The sequence below is a fragment of the Mobula birostris genome, chromosome 13 (genome assembly GCF_030028105.1).
Source record: "Mobula birostris isolate sMobBir1 chromosome 13, sMobBir1.hap1, whole genome shotgun sequence".
Classification (NCBI taxonomy): Eukaryota; Metazoa; Chordata; class Chondrichthyes; order Myliobatiformes; family Myliobatidae; genus Mobula; species Mobula birostris.
The window spans coordinates 11,758,844-11,778,282 of record NC_092382.1 but is presented as its reverse complement, the minus strand read 5'-3'; the positions used below and the strand labels follow the sequence as shown (position 1 = coordinate 11,778,282).

Genomic DNA, 19,439 nt, shown 5'->3' with positions numbered 1-19,439 from the left:
ACAATTATATAATTGTCTTAATATTATTCAGAGCCAATAATAACATAGTAGGTGACCATTCAGTAGTCTTATAAATGCAGTATTGAAGCTGTCCCTGAGGCTGGTGGTACACACCTTCAGTCTTTATATCTTCCGCCCCATGGCAGTATGAAAGAGAGAATGTTTGAGGTGGTTTGGGGTTCAGCACAGCCAAGAAGGGCCAAAACCTGTTTCTGTGCTGTAGTTTTTTTTTATGGTTTCTATGGTTTCTAAACAACATCCATGTGTAACTTCATCCATCACCTTTGTCACATCCTGCAGGAACTCAATCAAGTTGTCAAGACGCAAATCCCATCCAAAGCTTTTAATGATTATGGACCTGTATTCCCAGATCACTTTGCTCTACCGCACTCCTCAGTGCCCTACTGGTAACTGTATAAGACCGACCCTGCTTGGTCTTTCCAAAGTGCAACACGTCACGCTTGTCTGCAATCTGCCCAATTTATTCTTAAATGTTAAAAAAGAACCCGCATTTACCACCTCATCTGGCAGCTCATTCCACACTCCCACCACTCTGTGTGAAGAAGCCCCCACTAATTTTCCCTTTAAACTTTTCCCCCCTCACCCTTAACCCATCTCCTCTGGTTTTGTTCTCTCCTTGCCTTAGTGGAAAAAGCCTGCTTGCACTCACTCTGTCTATACCCATCACAATTTTATATACCTCTATCAAATCTCCCCTCATTCTTCTATGCTCCAGGGAATAAAGTCCTAACCTATTCAACCTTTCTCTGTAACTGAGTTCCTCAAGGCCCGGCAACATCCTTGTAAACCTTCTCTGCACTCTTTCGACCTTATTAATATCCTTCCTGTAATTTGTTGACCAAAACTGAACACAACGCTCGAGATTCGGCCTCACCAATGCCTTATACAACCTCATCATAAAATTCAGCTCTTATATTCAATACTTTGATTAATAAAGGCCAATATACCAAAAGCTCTCTTTACGACCCTATCTACCTGTGACGCCACTTTTAGAGAATTTTGTATCTGTATTCCCAGATACCTGTTCTACTGCACTCCTCAGTGCCTTACCATTTACCCTGTATGTTCTATCTTGGTTTGTCCTTCCAAAGTGCAATACCTCACACTTGTCTGTATTAAACTCCATCTGCCATTTTTCAGCCCATTTTTCCAGCTGGTCCAAGTCCCCCTGCAAGCTTTGAAAACCTTCCTCACTGTCCACTACACCTCCAATATTTGTATCGCCAGCAAATTTGCTGATCCAATTTACGACATTATCATCCAGATCATTGATAGAGATGACAAATAACAATGGACCCAGCACTGATCCCTGTGGCACACCACTAGTCACAGGTCTACTTGTATATTGGTAGAGTCTTTGACAAGGTCCCACATGGGAGGCTCATACAGAAAATTAATATGCTTGGGAACTGTGGGGAATTATCCTCGCTGGCGGGGATGCACACTGGGAGAAACATCTTAGCTGGCGGGCGGTGAATCTGTGAAATTATTGTCATAGACTGCTGAGGAAGACACGTCATTGGATATAGTTAAAATGCAGGTCGATATGTTCCTGATTAGGAAGAGCGTCAACATTTACAGAAGGCGGGATAATGGGGTTGAGAGGATTTGCGTAGCAAAATCACTGAGCCGATTGGCTTAATTCTGCTCCTAAATCTTATGGTTTTAGGGAGCATCTGGAGTATTGTATTCACTTCTGATTGTCCAGCTTTTAGAAGGATTGGAGAGGGTACAGAACAGGTTTATCAGGGTGTTGCCTGGATTCGGTGGCATGTGCTACAAGTAGAGGTTTGATAAACTTGGTTTGTTTACTCTGGAGTTAGAATAGAGATCTGACAGAGGTACACAAGTTTGAGAGATAAGATTTGGGTCGACAGCTTGTATTTTGTTTGTTATTTTTTTTACACAAGACTGGTGTCTAATATCAGAGGGCATTTGGTTAAGATGAGATGTGGTAAATTTACAGCAATTGTGGGTGTTTTTTTTTCCATAGAGTTCTGGTACCTGGAATTTACTATCTGAGTCATGTCGAAGGCAACTATGTTAGATATACATGAATGTACAGCAAATGCAAGCATATGGTCAATAATATAAGAAAGGATACCAAAGTATTTTTTTAAAAACTTTCCCAGATATTAAAGAGTGAAAAAAAGGGAGAGGGTCGATATCGGACCGCTGAAAAATGTTGTTGTAGTTGTAGTAACAGGTGAAAAGGAAATGGCAGACAAACTCTGTGGAAGTCACTAGCGGAATTACAAAAAGTAATGAACACCAGTGAACAGAATTGTGTGTAGTGCGATTACAAAGGAAAAGGGGCTTGGAAGATGAAAGGTCTGAAGATAGAAAACTCACCTGGACTGATCCAGAGATCAGCGAATGGCTAATGGCGAATTTTGATTCCCAGGTTTTGCCAAGTCACAGACTAACATTTGAGATGTAGTTTGAACTGAGCATTTCATCACTCACCTATCAGTTGAGTGGGTAATTCAGATAACCCTTGGGCGATGTTCATGTATTCCTGTGGATCAGGACCTGTTTAAATATAAAAAGAATCCATGGAAACAGAGCTAAAATAATTAAAATAACTAAAATGTTTATTTCAATGTGCCTTTGTGTTCAGTGCATGTTTTTAACGTACCGAGCTCCTGTATTTCCCTCAGTATTCTGTCCAACTTCGGTAACTCAGTCCTCCATGCCAGAAAGGATTCCCACATCGCCCTCCGGGCCCGGGAGCCTTTGCCCATCACCAAACTGAGGAAGAGTCTGGAACTCTCAGTCCGGTTTCCCTTCTCTGTCAGTTCAGTGACTTTCTAGAAAAGGAAAGTAATAAATTTACCGCGGAGCAGACAGACAGACATGGAGAATGTGCAGGAAAATATCTGTTCATGGCCCCAGTAGCTTCAAAATTGATGCAGTCACTGGGCTGCTGCCTGATCCTCTCTGGGTTCAGTCGTTAACACAGAAACAGTAACTGAGGGAAATTCTAAATCAATATTGTGAAAGAATAAGGATTTACTGACACCCTGCAGTATATTCAACGTGATTAATTTACTTATCCATCAATGTGTAACATTACATCAGAAAGATGTGACAACAAGAACGGAAGAGAGGGAGAGCGAGGGAGCAAAAAATGGATGGTGGGCATCACTGAATCGTGGCTGAAAGATCATGTTTGGGTGCTCACATCCAAGGATAAATATTTAATCGAAAGGAGAGGCAGGTGGGTGAAAGGGTTGGGTTGACTCTGTTGTCATAAAAAAATAAAAGTCCTTCTAAAGAAGTGATAGCAGATTGGACGGTGTAGTTGTTAAGATACTGCGTAGGGAAAAATGACCCTGATGGAACAGTAACCAGGATGTGGGCTACAAATTTCAGTGGGAGAGAGGAGAGGCATGTAAAGAGGTCAATGTTAAAATAGTCATGGGGAATTTCAATATGCAGGTAGTTCTGGAAAATCAGGTCAGTGCTGAATCCCAAGTGAGGGAATTTATAGAATGCCTATGAGATGGCTTTTGAGAGAAGCCTGTGGTTGAGCCCACTATAGGAAAGGCAAATCTGGATTCGATGTGTGTTGTGTATTGCACCAGATTTGATTGGGGAGCTTAAGGTAAATAAACCCTTCAGAGGCAGTAATCATAAAATAGCAGAACTCACACTGCAGTTTGAGAGGGAGAAGGTAAAGTTAGATGTATCAGTTTTACACTGGAATGAAGGAATTACAGAGGCATGAGAGAGGAGCTGGGCAAAATTAATTGGAAGAGGACACTAGCAGAGGCAACAGCAAAGCAGGAATAGATGAAGATTCTGAAAGCGATTCAGAGGGCGCAGGTAGAGGTAGATAATCCCAAATACGAAGGATTATTCCAAAAGGAGGATGATCAACCGTGGCTGACGAGGAAGTCAATGCAGCACAAAAGCAAAGGAGAGGGCATAGAATATAGCAAAATATAGTGGAAAGCTGGAGGACTGGGAAGCTTTTACTAACCAGCAAAAAGCAACTAAAAAGCCGTAAGTAGAGAGAATATGAAATATGAAGGGGTGCTGGCTAATAATGTAAAGTGCTTACCAAAAGGTTCTTGTGATATATATGTCCTTTCAGGACAACCTATTGATTTTTGGTGTCATGCGATATCAGCTTTGTGCGTGGTGGTTCCTGTCTAACCAATCTGAATGTTGGACCAGGAAGTTACCGGGAAAGTTGATGAGTGGAAGGAAGTGGGTGTTGTCTGAATGGACTTTAGCACGACATTTGACAAGGCACCGCAGAGGAGGGTGGGCAAGAAAGTGCAGTTGCTCAGCACTCAAGGTAAACTGGTAATTTGGATTAGACAATGGCTTTTTGGAAGAAGACAGAGAGTGGTTAGAGACTGTTGAATCTCTGACTGGGAGTTTGTAATATGTGCTGTGCCACAGGGATCGGTGCTGGATCCGATGTTGTTTGTCATCTATATCAATGATCTGGATGAAAATGTGGTTAACTGGATCAGCAAATTTGCAGATGACACCAAGAGTGGAGAGTGAGGAAGACTACCAAACCTTGCAGTGGTGTCTAAACCAGCTGAGAAATGGGCTGAAAATGGTGGATGCAATTTAATACAGCCAAGTGCGACATGTTGCACTTTGGAAGGACCAAGCAGGGTCGGTCTTATACAGTGACCGGTAGGGCACTGGGGAGTGCGGTAGAGCGAAGTGATCTGGGAATACAGGTCCATAATCATTAAAAGTGGCAGCAAAGGTTGATAGATTGGACAGAAAGTATTTGTCACACTCGCCTTCATAAATGAAAATATTCAGTACAGGAGGTGAGATATGATGTTGAACGTGTATAAAACGTTGGTGAGGCCTAGTTTTCAGTACTGTGTGCAGATCCGATCACCTACTTCGAGGACAGAGGTAAAGCAGGTTGTGAAGTATGCTGCCGGGACTGGAAGACCTGAGGTATAAGGAAAGATTGAACAGGCTAGGACTTTATGCCTTGGAACGCAGAAGATTGAAGGGTGGTTTGATAAAGGTACACAAAAATATAAGGTGTACAGACAGGGTAAATGAGGGGAAACCCTTCACTCAGAGGGTGGTGAGAGTGTGGAACGAGCTAGCAGTGCAAGTGGTACAAGCGGTGAAGAGAAGTCTGGATAGATACATGAATGATAAGGGTATAGAGCGCCATGGCCCAGTGCAGGTCAGTGGGAATAGGCAGCTTCAGTAGTCTGGCATGGAATAGATGGGCCAAAGAGCCTGTTTCTGTACTGTACTTTTCTATGAATATGACAAGTCAGCTACTCTGTTAGGGAACTCAGATGGAGACCAGACCAGCTGTGGTTAGCAGGATTCCCTCCCTCAAGTACCGCAGTGAAGCCAGTTGTCCCAGTTTACAATCTGACAGCTTCATATTCATCCTGGATTAAGGAGCTGAGGTGAATTTGACTGACGGTCCCGATAAGACGTGAAATTAGTTTTAGACTGAATGCCTGTTCAACAGCCCAGATATGCAGCCACTGCTCGTATATCACACTGATAAATACAGCAGGTGTGAGAGGAAAAGGTGACGCTGAACCTGTAGCTCCCAGTGCTCCCCACCTTAACAGTTGAAACCAGATCGGCTGGAGACAATCAGAGATCAAAGTCTCCATTGCCATGTGGAACTCCTAGAACGTGCAGGATATGAATATTGATCACTATTCCCTCTGATACCAGCAGTTCGGTGACAATAGACTAAACACACTCACCTCATTTTCTTCCCTACTGAAATATCCCTCCTTTGTCAACATCCAACCGAGTCTTTCAACTTTTTCTTCAATCGCTTGTTGGAGTCTGTCCCTGTAGAACTTTGTCAGCTGGTACAGTCGATATTCCTCCCCCTGTGCCAGGAGGTCGGAGATTGTAAACTTTGGCTCTGCGAATATAAAAAGTGAATGTAGTCACAAACTCAAATATCACCTGTCTCCACCGCTCTCACCCAACCCAACAAACCAGTCATGTCTTGAACCTCAGTGTTCACCTGCCTTCAGCTAGAAACATGGATTTTGTCCTAATCTCCAACACTGGCCTTAAAACTGACCCATCAATGCGCTGGGCATGACATTACCAGAAGGATCACATTTACTAGAAACCTGTCTCTCTCACCATCGCACCCACTCACCTATTTTAGTTTAAGATGGGCAATAAATGTTGGGACTGTCAATGATAGTTGCTTCCCAGAGATACTCTTTCCATCCTGGCGAATACATTTCCATTAGATCATATCGCGGAAATACTTTCTTATCTGGACAGCTGCATTTCCTCCGATACACATACTGGAAATCATCAGAGCAGGTGGTACATTTCCTGTAGTGGGGTTAACGGGTGCCCCACTACACCACATGTACCACACCTACACATTTCCCCTCTCTGACCAACCCTCCAACAAGGAATCACATTTACCCGCTTCCTGCCTCATTCTGCGAACACATTACCCTCATATTTCACTCACCTGCTCCTTGTTGGACACTTGACAATTCCGTGTTTAATGAGCTTCCGAGATGACAGACAGTCGCCTCACTTGTACCGGTTCCAGGATCCTGCTCAGTGTCTCCGACGTCACTGTCTCTGGGCTGAATTTGCTCCACTTCCTCTGTGGCCGGACCGCATTCCATTGGGACATTGCTCTCAATCTGACCCTGCTTTGGTACCTTGCTTCCCGTGTCCCGATCATCTTCCCTCGATGAGTTGCCTAGTAAAAACCTCTGGAGTACTTTCTGTACCCAATTTAATTTCCCACCTGAAGTAAATGAGGAATAGCAGGTGTAGAGTGATTTATACTCGAACAAGGATTCACAATGCGTGTCTGCAATGGAGCCGAGACTCCGGCTGACCAGTTTTGGAGTGGGACTGTGCTGGTGAATGTGAACCACACTTCCTGCTGGGTGACCATCCCGATAAGCCGGTGTCTGGACACATCCACTCCCAGAAAAAGAACTGGATAGACACAGTGATACTGATATCTGACTACGCATTAGTTGAACACACTGATAACCAGCGATTATTAATGGAACAGCATCAGGTGATACCGGGAATTACCACTGGGATTATCTTTCATAAACATAAATCTCCCTGGGTCACAAACTGTCCAGTCACCTGTGTCACTCACAAATAAGCCACTGGATTACTCATGGTCCGATCCCCTAGATCACACGTTCTCCGTTTGCTTTGTCACACATTGCCTTGTCCCCTGGGTCACAGACTGACCATTGCCTCGCTGCCTGGTCCCCTGGGTCCCATCCCGTCACCTGGAGGATGATCGTCATGTTACAACTATAGAAGTCATTGGCAAAGGGAGCGTCTTGGCGTGCAGTTCTCGTAGCTAAACTCAAAGTCTCACCAAGAGAGCTTTGCGTTCATTTGCCGTTGCTAATCTATAGGATGGATGAGATTCAGCTGGAAAGAGTGTCGAGGAGATTGACAAGTACGTTACTGGATGGAGCTGTTTGGTTTTTGTGTTATATGTTTCGGCTGGGACAGTTTGCCCTGGATCAGGGGAGCATGAAGGGTGACCTTACACACGTACATAAAGTAATCAGGGGTGCAGATAGGGTAGATAGTCATAATATTTTTCCCAGGTTAGGGGAGTCTGAGACTCGAGGGCAGGAATTTAAAAGGGACTGAAGGGGCATTTTCTCACGTGGCGGGTGATGAGTATAAATTGCATGCAGTCAGAGGAGGCTGTAAACACAAATAAAAGGATTCATTTCCAGGCTGTAATCTCTGTTTTATTCCACCTGGAATCACAGAGTTGAGCTCAATCACAATGCCCACCGGAGACAGAGACAGTTGGTCACTGGTTATACCGGGTCTCCCATCAGAGATACTGGGAATTTAAATTCAGGTAGCAGATCATCTCAAGAGGGAAATATTGAGAACTCACTTTCACCATTTGGCCACAGACCAGACATGGACTGGGGTATTAAAACAGAGTCAGAATCAGGTTTAATATCACCGGCACGTGACGTGAAATTTGTTAACTTAGCAGCAGCAGCTCAATACAATACATAATCTAGCAGGGAAAAATAATAATGAATAAAAAAAAAACAAGTAAACCAATTACAAATATTGAATAGATTTTTTAAAAACTTGCAAAAGCAGTAAGACTGTATATTAAAAAAATCTAAGGTAGTGTCCAAAGATTCAATGTCCATTTAGGAATCGGATGGTAGAGGGGAAGAAGCTGTTCCTGAATCGCTGAGTGTGTGCCTTCAGGCTTCTGTACCTGCTTTCTGATGGAAACAGTGAGAAAATGGCATGCCCTGGGTGCTGAAGGTCCTTCATAATGGACGCTGCCTTTCTAAGACACCGCTCGCTGAAGATGTCCTGGGTACTTTGTAGATTCATACCCAAGGTGGAGCTGACCAGATTTACAACTTCCTGCAGCTTCTTTCGGTCCTGTGCAGTAGCCCCTCCATACCAGACAGTGATACACCAAACCAGACCACAAGTTTATCTAAAATGAAGTGTCTCCTGATCCTCAGCCATTTCCAAGGCTGGCAATGTTCTCGGCTCGGTTACAGAAAACAGAGTTCGGAAAATTCCCCTCATCTACTTTGCGCATCGAGGGGGGAGTTGATAGCTGCCCTGCCAAAACCTGAAATGTTGAATTATCACACAATCTCTGAAATCCTGGAAATGCTCTTATTACCTGTTTCTGAATTTTATAAATAAAAGTTGGAGATGTCTTTCACCTCTAAACAGGCCGATGTGCAACAAACCCTGAGCCTGGACTTTTACGTAACAAACAACACCGCCGTCACCTTCCTGTTTGTGTTTCACTCTCAACCTGCTGATTCAGGGTCTCCGGCTCCTTTCACTCAGGTGGAGCTTTGCCTGGTGAACGAAGTCATTCGACCATTACTGGTGTCAGGTCCCTGCACTGGGACTGTTGGACTGATCGATTACACAAAGCTGCTTTACCAGTGGGATCAATAACACTTTTCTCTGCCCTGTTAGCACCTGTGTAAGTTTCTTCATCTGAACAATTAACCATATAACAATTACAGCACGGAAACAGGCCATCTCGGCCCTTCTGGTCCATGCCGAACTCTTACTCTCACCTAGTCCCACCGACCTGCACTCAGCCCATAACCCTCCATTCCTTTCCTGTCCATATAGCTGTCCAATTTATTTTAAACAACAACATCGAACCTGCCTCAACCACTTCTGCTGGAAGCTCGTTCCACACAGCTACCATTCTCTGAGTAAAGAAGTTCCCCCTCATGTTACCCCTAAACTTCTGCCCTTTAACTCTCAACTCATGTCCTCTTGTTTGAATCTCCCCTATTCTCAATGGAAAAAGCCTATCCACATCAACTCTATAAATCCCCCTCATAATTGTAAACACCTTCATCAAGTCCCCCCTCAACCTTCTACGCTCCAAAGACTAAAGACCTAACTTGTTCAACCTTTCTCTGTAACTTAGGAGATGAAACCCAGGCGACATTTTAGTAAACCTCCTCTGTACTCTCTGAACTTTATTGACATCTTTCCTATAATTCGGTGACCCGAACTGTACATAATACTCCAAATTTGGCCTAACCAATGCCTTATACAATTTCAACATTACATCCCAACTCCTATACTCAATGCTGTGATTAATAAAGGCCAGCATACCAAAAGCCTTCTTCACCACCCTATCCACATGAGATTCCACCTTCAGGGAACTATGCACCATTATTCCTAGATCACTCTGTTCTACTGAATTCTTCAATGCCCTACCATTTACCATGTATGTCCTATTTTGATTAGTCCTACCAAAATGTAGCACCTCACATTTTTCAGCATTAAACTCCATCTGACATCTTTCAGCCCAGTCTTATAACTGGCCTAAGTCTCACTGCAAGCTTTGAAAATGTACTTCATTATCCACAATGCCATCTATCTTAGTATCATTTGCATACTTACTAATCCAATTTACCACCTCATCATCCAGATCATTAATATATATGACAAACAACACTTGACCCACTACCAATCCCTGAGACACACCGCTACATACCGTCCTCCAATCTGACACACAGTTATCCACCACTACTCTCTGGCGTCTCCCATCCAGCCACTGCTGAATCCATTTTACTATTTCGATATTAATGCCTAACGATTGAACCTTCGAAGTGCAGCTACAGGGCAGAAGTTTAATGATAAAGATCCCAGTGAACATACCTGTAGCCATTCTGATTCTGACTGACGATTGTTGATTGTTGTCGTCTTGTTTACACTTTGGTCGCGGTGCAGGACAGCTCCACCTGCTGGTGATGCCCTGAATTACACAACAAGCAGACAGTGAGTCAGAGAGAGTACGATTCTTTGCAAAATGTGACCGTATCACCACCCTGTGTATCAGAGCAGCAGTTTGCTTAGGGAACAAACATTCCCTGTTAACATCAACTCCCACACCATGTTTGTATGTCTGTCCAGTGATATCTGGCAAATCTTATTGATAGAGTCACAGAGCAACAGAGCACAGACACAGACCCTTCAGCCCAATGAGACAATGCTGACCACAGTGCCCACAGAGATGGTCCCAATTTCCTGTGTCGGGCCTATTTCACTCCTGGCCTCTTCACTCCATCTACACATCCCAACTGCTATCATCACAATCACTGTCTATCTCATTGGTAACTCTGCAGCAATGCATTCATTAAGCACCTCGCCTATCACCACATCCTCCAGGCACGTTTCCACCTTTGCTCCTGAATAGTCCTACGCTCAGTCTATTCATCCTCCTCTTCTTTTCCCACATGTAGAACGCCTTCGGCTTTCCTTCGTCCTGCTTCTCAAGGACTTCTCAAGTTCCTTCGACCTCTAAGTCACTTCTTAAGCTCCTTCCAGGCTACGTTATAATTCTCTGGAGCCTTGCTTGGATGTTGCTTCCTAAACCTAAATAATGCTTCCTTTTCCCTCTTGCTTAAATGTTCTCATCTCTTGTAACCACAGTTTGTTTATATAAACATTGTTTCACTGTGGGTGGAACAAATCTACCCCGAACTGCATATAAGTGTTCTTGAAACAACCTTCACATTTCCATTGTGTGTTTCCCATTGAAAATGTTTTCCCAATTTACACTCCAAAGTTGCTCCAAATACCATTGTAACTATCCATCCACTAATTAAATACTGTCTTGTAGGGTCTGCTACTATCCTTGTCCATGACCATGATAAAAGTTGGGGTGTTGTGGTCACTGTCTCAAAAGGGTCACCCATTGTGACATCAGTCACCTGACCAGCATCATTGCCTCATACTAGATACAGTATGGCAACTCCTCGAGTTAGCCCATCCACATACTGTGTCAAGAATCCTTCCTGGACACACAACACATTCTGCCCCATTGACACATTTTGGAGCGAGGAGGTGGAATCAACATCAGGAAAGTTGAGGTCAACAGTGATAACAACCTTGTTGCTTTTGCACCTTTCCCAAAGCTGCCAAGTTATCTGCTCTCATTATCCCCGTGGCTTTGGGGGAGGCCTATAGAATACTCCCAGAATGATAGCCCCCTTCCCGTTTCTGACTTTCACCCACATTGATGTCCTCTGTGTATGTCGCTGTGATACCATCCCTAATTAGTACAGAGAGTTCTCCCCCATTCACCACCCCCCCCCCCGCCCATATGTATTATGAAACAACTAAAACCTGGAGCATCAAACACCAATCCTGCCCTTGTAACAGTCACGTCTGTGTAATGGTGATAACATGCCATCCATTGCTCGGATTTCCAGAAACTGCAGATTTTCTCTTTTTTTTTTGATAGGTCATCATTCAGTCATGGTATAAGATACAAGTCGTAATACATAGTAGAATTAGGTAATACGGTCATTCTAGTCTGCTCCATAATCAATCATGAAGGATTATTTTTCCAACACTGTATTATTGCTTCCCTGCTATAATATTCAACCCATTTAGCAATCCAGAACATGAATATACCTAACAATAGCCTCCACCACCCTCTGTGGCATCAAATTCCACAGATTACCAACATTTGGCTGAAGTAAATGCTCTCACGTCAGTTTTAAAGTGAAGCTTCTTTATTCTGAGCCAGCACTCTCAGATCCCAGACTCTCCATCTAATCAAGACACCCTCTCCATTCCCACTGCATCCAGACTTGCTGTTATTCAGTTGTTGTAAATAATCACCCCCGCCCTAACTTCCACCCCCCCCCACACCAAACCCCAACCACCATCCCTCTGAACCCCACTAAACACAGGCCCAGGGCCAGCAAATGCTCCACATGCATAATGCTTATTCCTCAGATTATTCTTGTGAACCTTGTTATCAACAGCTGTACTGAATACATTTCCGGGGAAAACAGGACAATTGGTACCAGGATAATGTCCTGGGAAAAGCTGTGCCTTCTTGACTCTTCTGTCAACTCTCACAAAATGTTCCAGGGTGAATGTAATACAGATAAACTGGAATCACTAGAAACGCTCAGCAGGTAAGGAACACTTGTGGGGAAAGGAAAAAAAAGTTAGCAATTCAGTTTCCTAACCTTTCGTCAGAATGGATTCAAACATCATCCAGTTTTTAGTGGAAAATCTTAGGTTGTTCTCCATGGAGTGGTAGGGACTGAGGGAAGATCAGATAGAGGTTTATAAGATTATGAAAGACATAGATAGAGTAGACGGGGAGCATCTTTTCGCTGGTTAGAAATGTCTAATACCAGAGGACATGCAATGACGGTGTGAGGGAGTAGTTGCAAAGGAAATGTGAGGGTAAGTTGTTCTACTCAGGGAGGTGTAGGTGCCTGGAATCCGCTGTCTGTTATGGTGGTGGAAGCAAACACATTGGAGGCTTTTAAGAGATGTTTAGATAGGCACATGGGTGTGAGGAAGATTGAGAGAATATGGACATTGTGTACGTAGGCGTCATTATTTTTTTTGGGGGGGGGGGTTGATTTACTTTTTATCTGGTTTGGCACACCATTGTGGCCGATGCACCTGTTCCTGTGATGTACTGTTCCATTTTCTGTTCTATCTTCAGCATCTTGAGTTTCTCTTTGACCCCCACTGGCAGATAGACAGGTGACAGTGAGGGGGGATTTCGAAATGTGAATTGAATTCTGAAACCCTGGTCTATTTCTACTGGGGCAAACACAAAACAGCGTATTTAATCACAGCCTCTCCCTGCGAGGGATGGAATGGAAACTCATTCTCTGCTTTGCTTCAGAACTTCAGAACCAAACATCTGAGCTCAGAACAGAAATAAGGAAACTGGTATGAAATCTATGGAATTGAGGGAATCAAGTAGTGAGATCATGGAAACTGTAGAGATTGAAAAGGAGGAGGTGCTTGCTGTCTTGAGGAAAATTAAAGTGGATAAATTCTCGGGATCTGACAGAGTGTTCCCTCGGACCTTGAAGGAGACTAGTGTTGAAATTGCGGGGGCCCTGGCAGAAATATTTAAAATGTTGCTGTCTACGGGTGAAGTGCCGGAGGATTGGAGAGTGGCTCATGTTGTTCCGTTGTTTAAAAAAGGATCAAAAAGTAATCCGGGAAATTATAGACCGGTGAGTTTAACGTCAGTAGTAGGTAAGTTATTGGAGGGAGTACTAAGAGACAGAATCTACAAGCATTTGGATAGACAGGGGCTTATTAGGGAGAGTCAACATGGCTTTGTGCATGGTAGGTCATGTTTGACCAATCTGTTGGAGTTTTTCAAGGAGGTTACCCGGAAAGTGGATGAAGGGAAGGCAGTGCATATTGTCTACATGGACTTCAGTAAGGCCTTTGACAAGGTCCCGCATGGGAGGTTAGTTAGGAAAATTCAGTCGCTAGGTATACATGGAGAGGTGGTAAATTGGATTAGACATTGGCTCGATGGAAGAAGCCAGAGAGTGGTAGTAGAGAATTGCTTCTCTGAGTGGAGGCCTGTGACTAGTGGTGTGCCACAGGGATCAGTGCTGGGTCCATTGTTATTTGTCATCTATATCAATGATCTGGATGATAATGTGGTAAACTGGATCAGCAAGTTTGCTGATGATACAAAGATTGGAGGTGTAGTAGACAGTGAGGAAGGTTTTCAGAGCCTGCAGAGGGACTTGGACCAGCTGGAAAAATGGGCTGAAAAATGGCAGATGGAGTTTAATACTGACAAGTGTGAGGTATTGCATGTTGGAAGGACAAACCAACGTAGAACATACAGGGTTAATGGTAAGGCACTGAGGAGTGCAGTGGAACGGAGGGATCTGGGAATACAGATACAAAATTCCCTAAAAGTGTCGTCACAGGTAGATAGGGTCGTAAAGAGAGCTTTTGGTACATTGGCCTTTATTAATCGAAGTATTGAGTATAAGAGCTGGAATGTTATGATGAGGTTGTATAAGGCATTGGTGAGGCTGAATCTGGAGCATTGTGTTCAGTTTTGGTCACCAAATTACAGGAAGGATATAAATAAGGTTGAAAGAGTGCAGAGAAGGTCTACAAGGATGTTGCTGGGACTTGAGAAACTCAGTTACAGAGAAAGTTTGAATAGGTTAGGACTTTATTCCCTGGAGTGTAGAAGAATGAGGGGAGATTTGATAGAGGTATATAAAATTATGATGGGTATAGATAGAGTGAATGCAAGCAGGCTTTTTCCACTGAGGCAAGGGGAGAAAGAAAACAGAGGACATGGGTTAAGGGTGAGGGGGGAAAAGTTTAAAGGGAACATTAGGGGGGGCTTCTTCACACAGAGAGTGGTGGGAGTATGGAATGAGCTGCCAGACGAGGTGGTAAATGCGGGTTCTTTTTTAACATTTAAGCATAAATTGGACAGATACATGGATGGGGGTTGTATGGAGGGATATGGTCCGTGTGCAGGTCAGTGGGACTAGGCAGAAAATGGTTCGGCACAGCCAAGAAGGGCCAAAGGGCCTGTTTCTGTGCTGTAGTTTCTATGGTTCTATGGTACTCGCTCAACATCTCATAAACCCGGACAACCTGATCCCCTGATTCATTTTATCTGGGTGAAAACATGTGTGATATCCCAGAATCCAACCTCAGAGGGTCACAGCCCACACCGAGAGCCTCGCACATCTTTTCCACATCTCACACTGAGAATCTCATGTTACCAATATCCAGCCCCTGGAGACGTCTGCTTCACTGCGGAAGGAGGAACATCCAGCCACATCTGTAAAAGCACCAACGTAGACCGAAGCCCAAACACTGCCAGTTCCATATTCCTGGAGCCCCCATCTCAAGATTGTATCTCAAGCACCAACTCTCCCAGAGCTCTTTGCTGCCGGTAATATGCGGCAGTGTCTCAGCTAATGCCAGTTCAATCTTCTTGCTGCGTGGGATCTCACCCAGTACAGCTGGCTGCCATGTTTCCTGCAGTGTAGCAGGAACAAAATGTAAAATTATAAAGTACATCAGACTACATCTCTGAAAGGACAAATGGTGGAAGACACAGTTTCAGAACTGAGACTGTCCAAGGTGCTGCCGATCTGCTGAGCATTTCCAGTATTTTCTCCTCCTTACTTTAAATTTCCTGCAACTGTAGTATTTTCTCCCTCTTCATTTTAATGCACAGATGGTAACTGATTGTAAAATATCAACAACACCCTAAACTGTAAATGCCACCCCACCCCAACCCATTTGTTAGTTCCTCAGTTCAGCCTGACCCTGGTGTAATACATCCCATACAGTCAATGCTCACAGCATCCTTTCCTCCCACTGTCACTGTTACATTTGCTCCTGAGGCCACTGTCTCTACGCTGAGAGGCGGTGACCACAGAGCGATAAAAAGTACAACACTTGCTGCAGATCTGACGGGCCGTTACCCTGGAAACAGAGGAAGTGGCTCACCGAAAATAACCGAAAAAGGAAACAACAAACTCAACATCAGATGCTGTGAGTTTCATTATTACAAAGATTAACACTGCAGCCATTTTGTAACGGGGAAACTAAAATTGAAATGGCTGTTTTTACCCTGCCACCTGCTGTGTTCAATTAAACCTCTGGTAGCTCCAGCTATCAAAAACCCAATCCTGGAAAAGATGCAAAACAAAACTTCACAATGAAGACAAAGTTTAGAAGAGAGTTTGCTGAAATATATCATTGCAGCAATGGGATACAGACTGGACAGAGATTGAACAAGATGGTTGATATATATCATTGGGATACAGACTGGACAGAGAGTGAACAAGATGGTTGATATATATCATTGAGGTGGTGGGATACAGACAGGACATAGAGTGAACAAGATGGTTGATATATATCATTGAGGTGGTGGGATACAGACAGGACAGAGAGTGAACAGTGGGTTGATATATATCATTCAGTTGGTGGGATTCAGACTGGACAGAGGTTGAACAAGATGGTTGATTATATCATTGAGGTGATGGGATACAGACAGGACAGAGAGTGAACAAGATGGTTGATATATATCATCGCGGCATTGGGACGCAGGCTGGACAGAGATTGAACAGTGGGTTGATATATATCATTCAGTTGGTGGGATTCAGACTGGACAGAGGTTGAACAAGATGGGCAGGGAATGAGCAGATGGAACCCGGTGGGAGAAGGAATCAAGTGCACTCTCCGATGGTCGTCCAGTAATACACAGACACTGAAATAATAGTACACACTACTAGATAACAGATTCCAATATAACAAAGCCAGAACAAACAATAGCCCTGGAGGAACGTTGTTTCGTTTTTACTGTGTACTGTCCCAGCAGCTTATGGTCGAAATGACAATAAACGTGACTTGACTTGACTTGAATAAGAAGTTCGGTATATGTCGTTTTCCACTCTACAAGCTTCATCTGTGCTCCGGAGAAAGTAGCCCATCCCGCTACCGCACAGCTTAATACAACTACTGTCTACCGCTCTTCCTTTAACTGAATGAAGTAGCGGAGAACCGTGGACACAGCTGAGCACATCATAGAAACCAACCTCCCCTCCATGGACTCAGTCTACACTTCCCACTGCCTCAGTAAATCAGCCAACATAATGAAAGATCCCCGGAACCGTAAACATTCTCACTTCTCACCCTCCCTCGGGGCGAAGATTAAAGGGAACAGAAACATACCACCAGTTTCAAGGACAGTTTGTATTCTGCTGTTATAAGCGAACTGAATGTTCTCCAGCGTGGTGAGTGGACTCCTGACCTCACAGTCTAAATCGATGTGACCTTGAACCACATACCTATCAGCACTGCACTTTCTCTGTAACCAGAATGAGTTGTTACACTGTAGTTTTGTTTTGCCTCAATGTACTGCTGTAATGTATTGATCTATGTCGATGATAACGAAGACACGATTTTCACTCTACCTCGGTACATGTAAAAAAAATAAAGACTCTCCAATTTAACCGTGCTCCTTTGGAAATTCTGCAGGCAGCGTACACACTTCTGAGAAGCCCAGATAGATGAAAAAGACTTAATTCTCGCATTAATAGGCTCATATATCGGGAAACACTGTCAGCATTTCGGCAAGTCGTAGTCATGGAAAGAAGATGGAAATAAACTTCCCAGTCCCCCGAGAGGACGTGAGAGATCCGGATCTCACTGTCCTGTCTGAACGGGGGAAAATGAAACTATTCATACACGTGGAGCATTGTCCCGAGGGTGCGATTACTCTGTTTAACCCTTGTGTCTGCAAGAACACAACAGGCCGAACGGCTGCTTCTACTGTGCTGGAAATATGCAAAATAACTATCGATCCAGGTGAAGTTTGGATCCGATACGGGGCCGGGTCATGGAGGTAAAGTTCCCCAACTACAACCGGACCGATGGGTTTAGTCCCGGCATCACCACCTCATCCCGCACCTGGGACCAGTGCAACAGGGGCTGAGCGGCGGCTCAACTCAGGCGGCTCGGTGTGAAGGTTCCAAAACCCGGACCGACCCGGGCAGGATATGTCCATGAAGCGGGAGGAGCCCTGCAGTTCCGAGAAGTTAACGGGACTCTCTGAACAACATCAGGTCGTCCCCCTTGGGATCTGCCTCAGTACTCACCGATGGTAAATTGCCCCTGTCGTTCAACCGAGTGACCGGCCTCAGTACTCACCGGTGGGAACTTGATTTATTTGCCCCGCAGACAGCAATCCGTCCACCGACTCCCCGCCGACGATCCGTTTCAACAGAGAAAGGAAAGAAAACCAGCGTCCATCCGAGGACTGTGAGGGCGGGACGGGGCGGGGCCTCGGAAGCGAAAACCCCGCAGATGCTGCAGATCTGCGCTTGAAATGGGAGCGAGAAACTAGATCACGTGACGAGTGGAGTGTCTCCCACTTGAACCGGTGACTCTGCTCCTCGCCCCACACCCACTGCCCGACCCACCTGCCACATTTTACACATTATTTCTTATTTACACCAGCTACATTTTTAATTTTTCCCTTAGTACCTTCGCTGTCCCCTTAGCTCATTATCCCCTTGTGTTGGGCACTTGGCCAAGTGGTTAAGGAGTTCATTTAGTGATCTCAAGGTCGCTAGTTCGAGCCTCAGCTGTGGCAACATGTTTGTGTCCTTGAGCAAGGCACTTAATCACACAGTGCTCTCGTGTCTGTGCGAGGAGTGGCGCCCCACACAGATTTCGAATCTGCGCCTTGTAAGGCATGAAAATGCACGAAGCAGGCCTCTGAGTCGACGTCCCCCCTTAGCTCCACCTCCCTGTTCTCAGAGTTAGCAGTTCGATTCCCACACCGATCCGATACACAACTCCCACTCCAACAGGAATTGTGCAGGTTCAATTCAAATCTCTTCTATGTTTATAAACACTAATTTCTATTCACATTCCTCACTGGGCAGAAACACTGAAACATCAAATGAGAAACAGCAGGAGGTGGCCATTCAGCCTGTCTAACCATCAACAAGATGACGACTGCTCTCCCATCTCAGCCCCTTGTTTCTGCCCCGATCCTCATTTCCTCGATCCCTTCGGTCTCCACAAATCTGTCGACCTCTTTTTTTATGGGAAGACGATCACTGATCTTCATCGTCCTCCAGGAATCAGTCTGGTGAATCTCTAAAACAAATACTCTCTAAGTTCTTTGTTAATCGTTCATAGAATTAAATTCCTTCTTCTGCAGCCCCGTGCTGCCCCCACCACTCTATTCCCACCCCCGTCACTATTTCCAACTTCCCACTTCCCGCCTCACCTGGATCCACTTCTCACACCCCAGCTCTTGTCGGATCCCCACCCCTCACCTCTTTTCTCTGACTATTACCTGTCCACTCTCAGTCCAAAAGTAGGTTCTCAGCCCAAAATTTTGACGGTCTATTTCCCTCCACAGATGCTGCCCGACCCACTGAGTTCCTCCGGCAGTTTGTTCTTTGGTCTGTATAACCCGTGTGAGTATGAGGTGCAGGATTTTACATCAGATTCCCGATATAATCTCAACAACGCCCAAATAATAGTTATGGTAATTACTATACGTAAACACGAAAAAGCCTGCAAGTGCTGGAAATACAAAG

The 19,439-nt window shown here is 44.5% G+C and overlaps 1 protein-coding gene across 13 annotated transcripts in view; it reads right to left on the bottom strand.

The window, feature by feature from the left end:
• Positions 1-19,439, bottom strand: part of LOC140208368 (NACHT, LRR and PYD domains-containing protein 3-like) — a 111,096-nt gene that overhangs the window by 25,455 nt on the left and 66,202 nt on the right. For 12 of the 13 annotated variants that reach the window (XM_072276981.1, XM_072276982.1, XM_072276986.1 and 9 more), the window contains 5 exons: positions 10,207-10,303; positions 6,491-6,778; positions 5,748-5,914; positions 2,660-2,831; positions 2,488-2,553 (listed from right to left, as the gene is read on the bottom strand). In XM_072276981.1, the coding sequence (XP_072133082.1) occupies positions 2,488-2,553; positions 2,660-2,831; positions 5,748-5,914; positions 6,491-6,778; positions 10,207-10,216 (703 nt within the window). In that variant the 5' untranslated portion in view covers positions 10,217-10,303. Of the gene's footprint in view, positions 1-2,487; positions 2,554-2,659; positions 2,832-5,747; positions 5,915-6,490; positions 6,779-10,206; positions 10,304-18,033; positions 18,208-19,439 lie in introns of those variants that run through there. The other variant, XM_072276989.1, reaches the window with a different exon arrangement.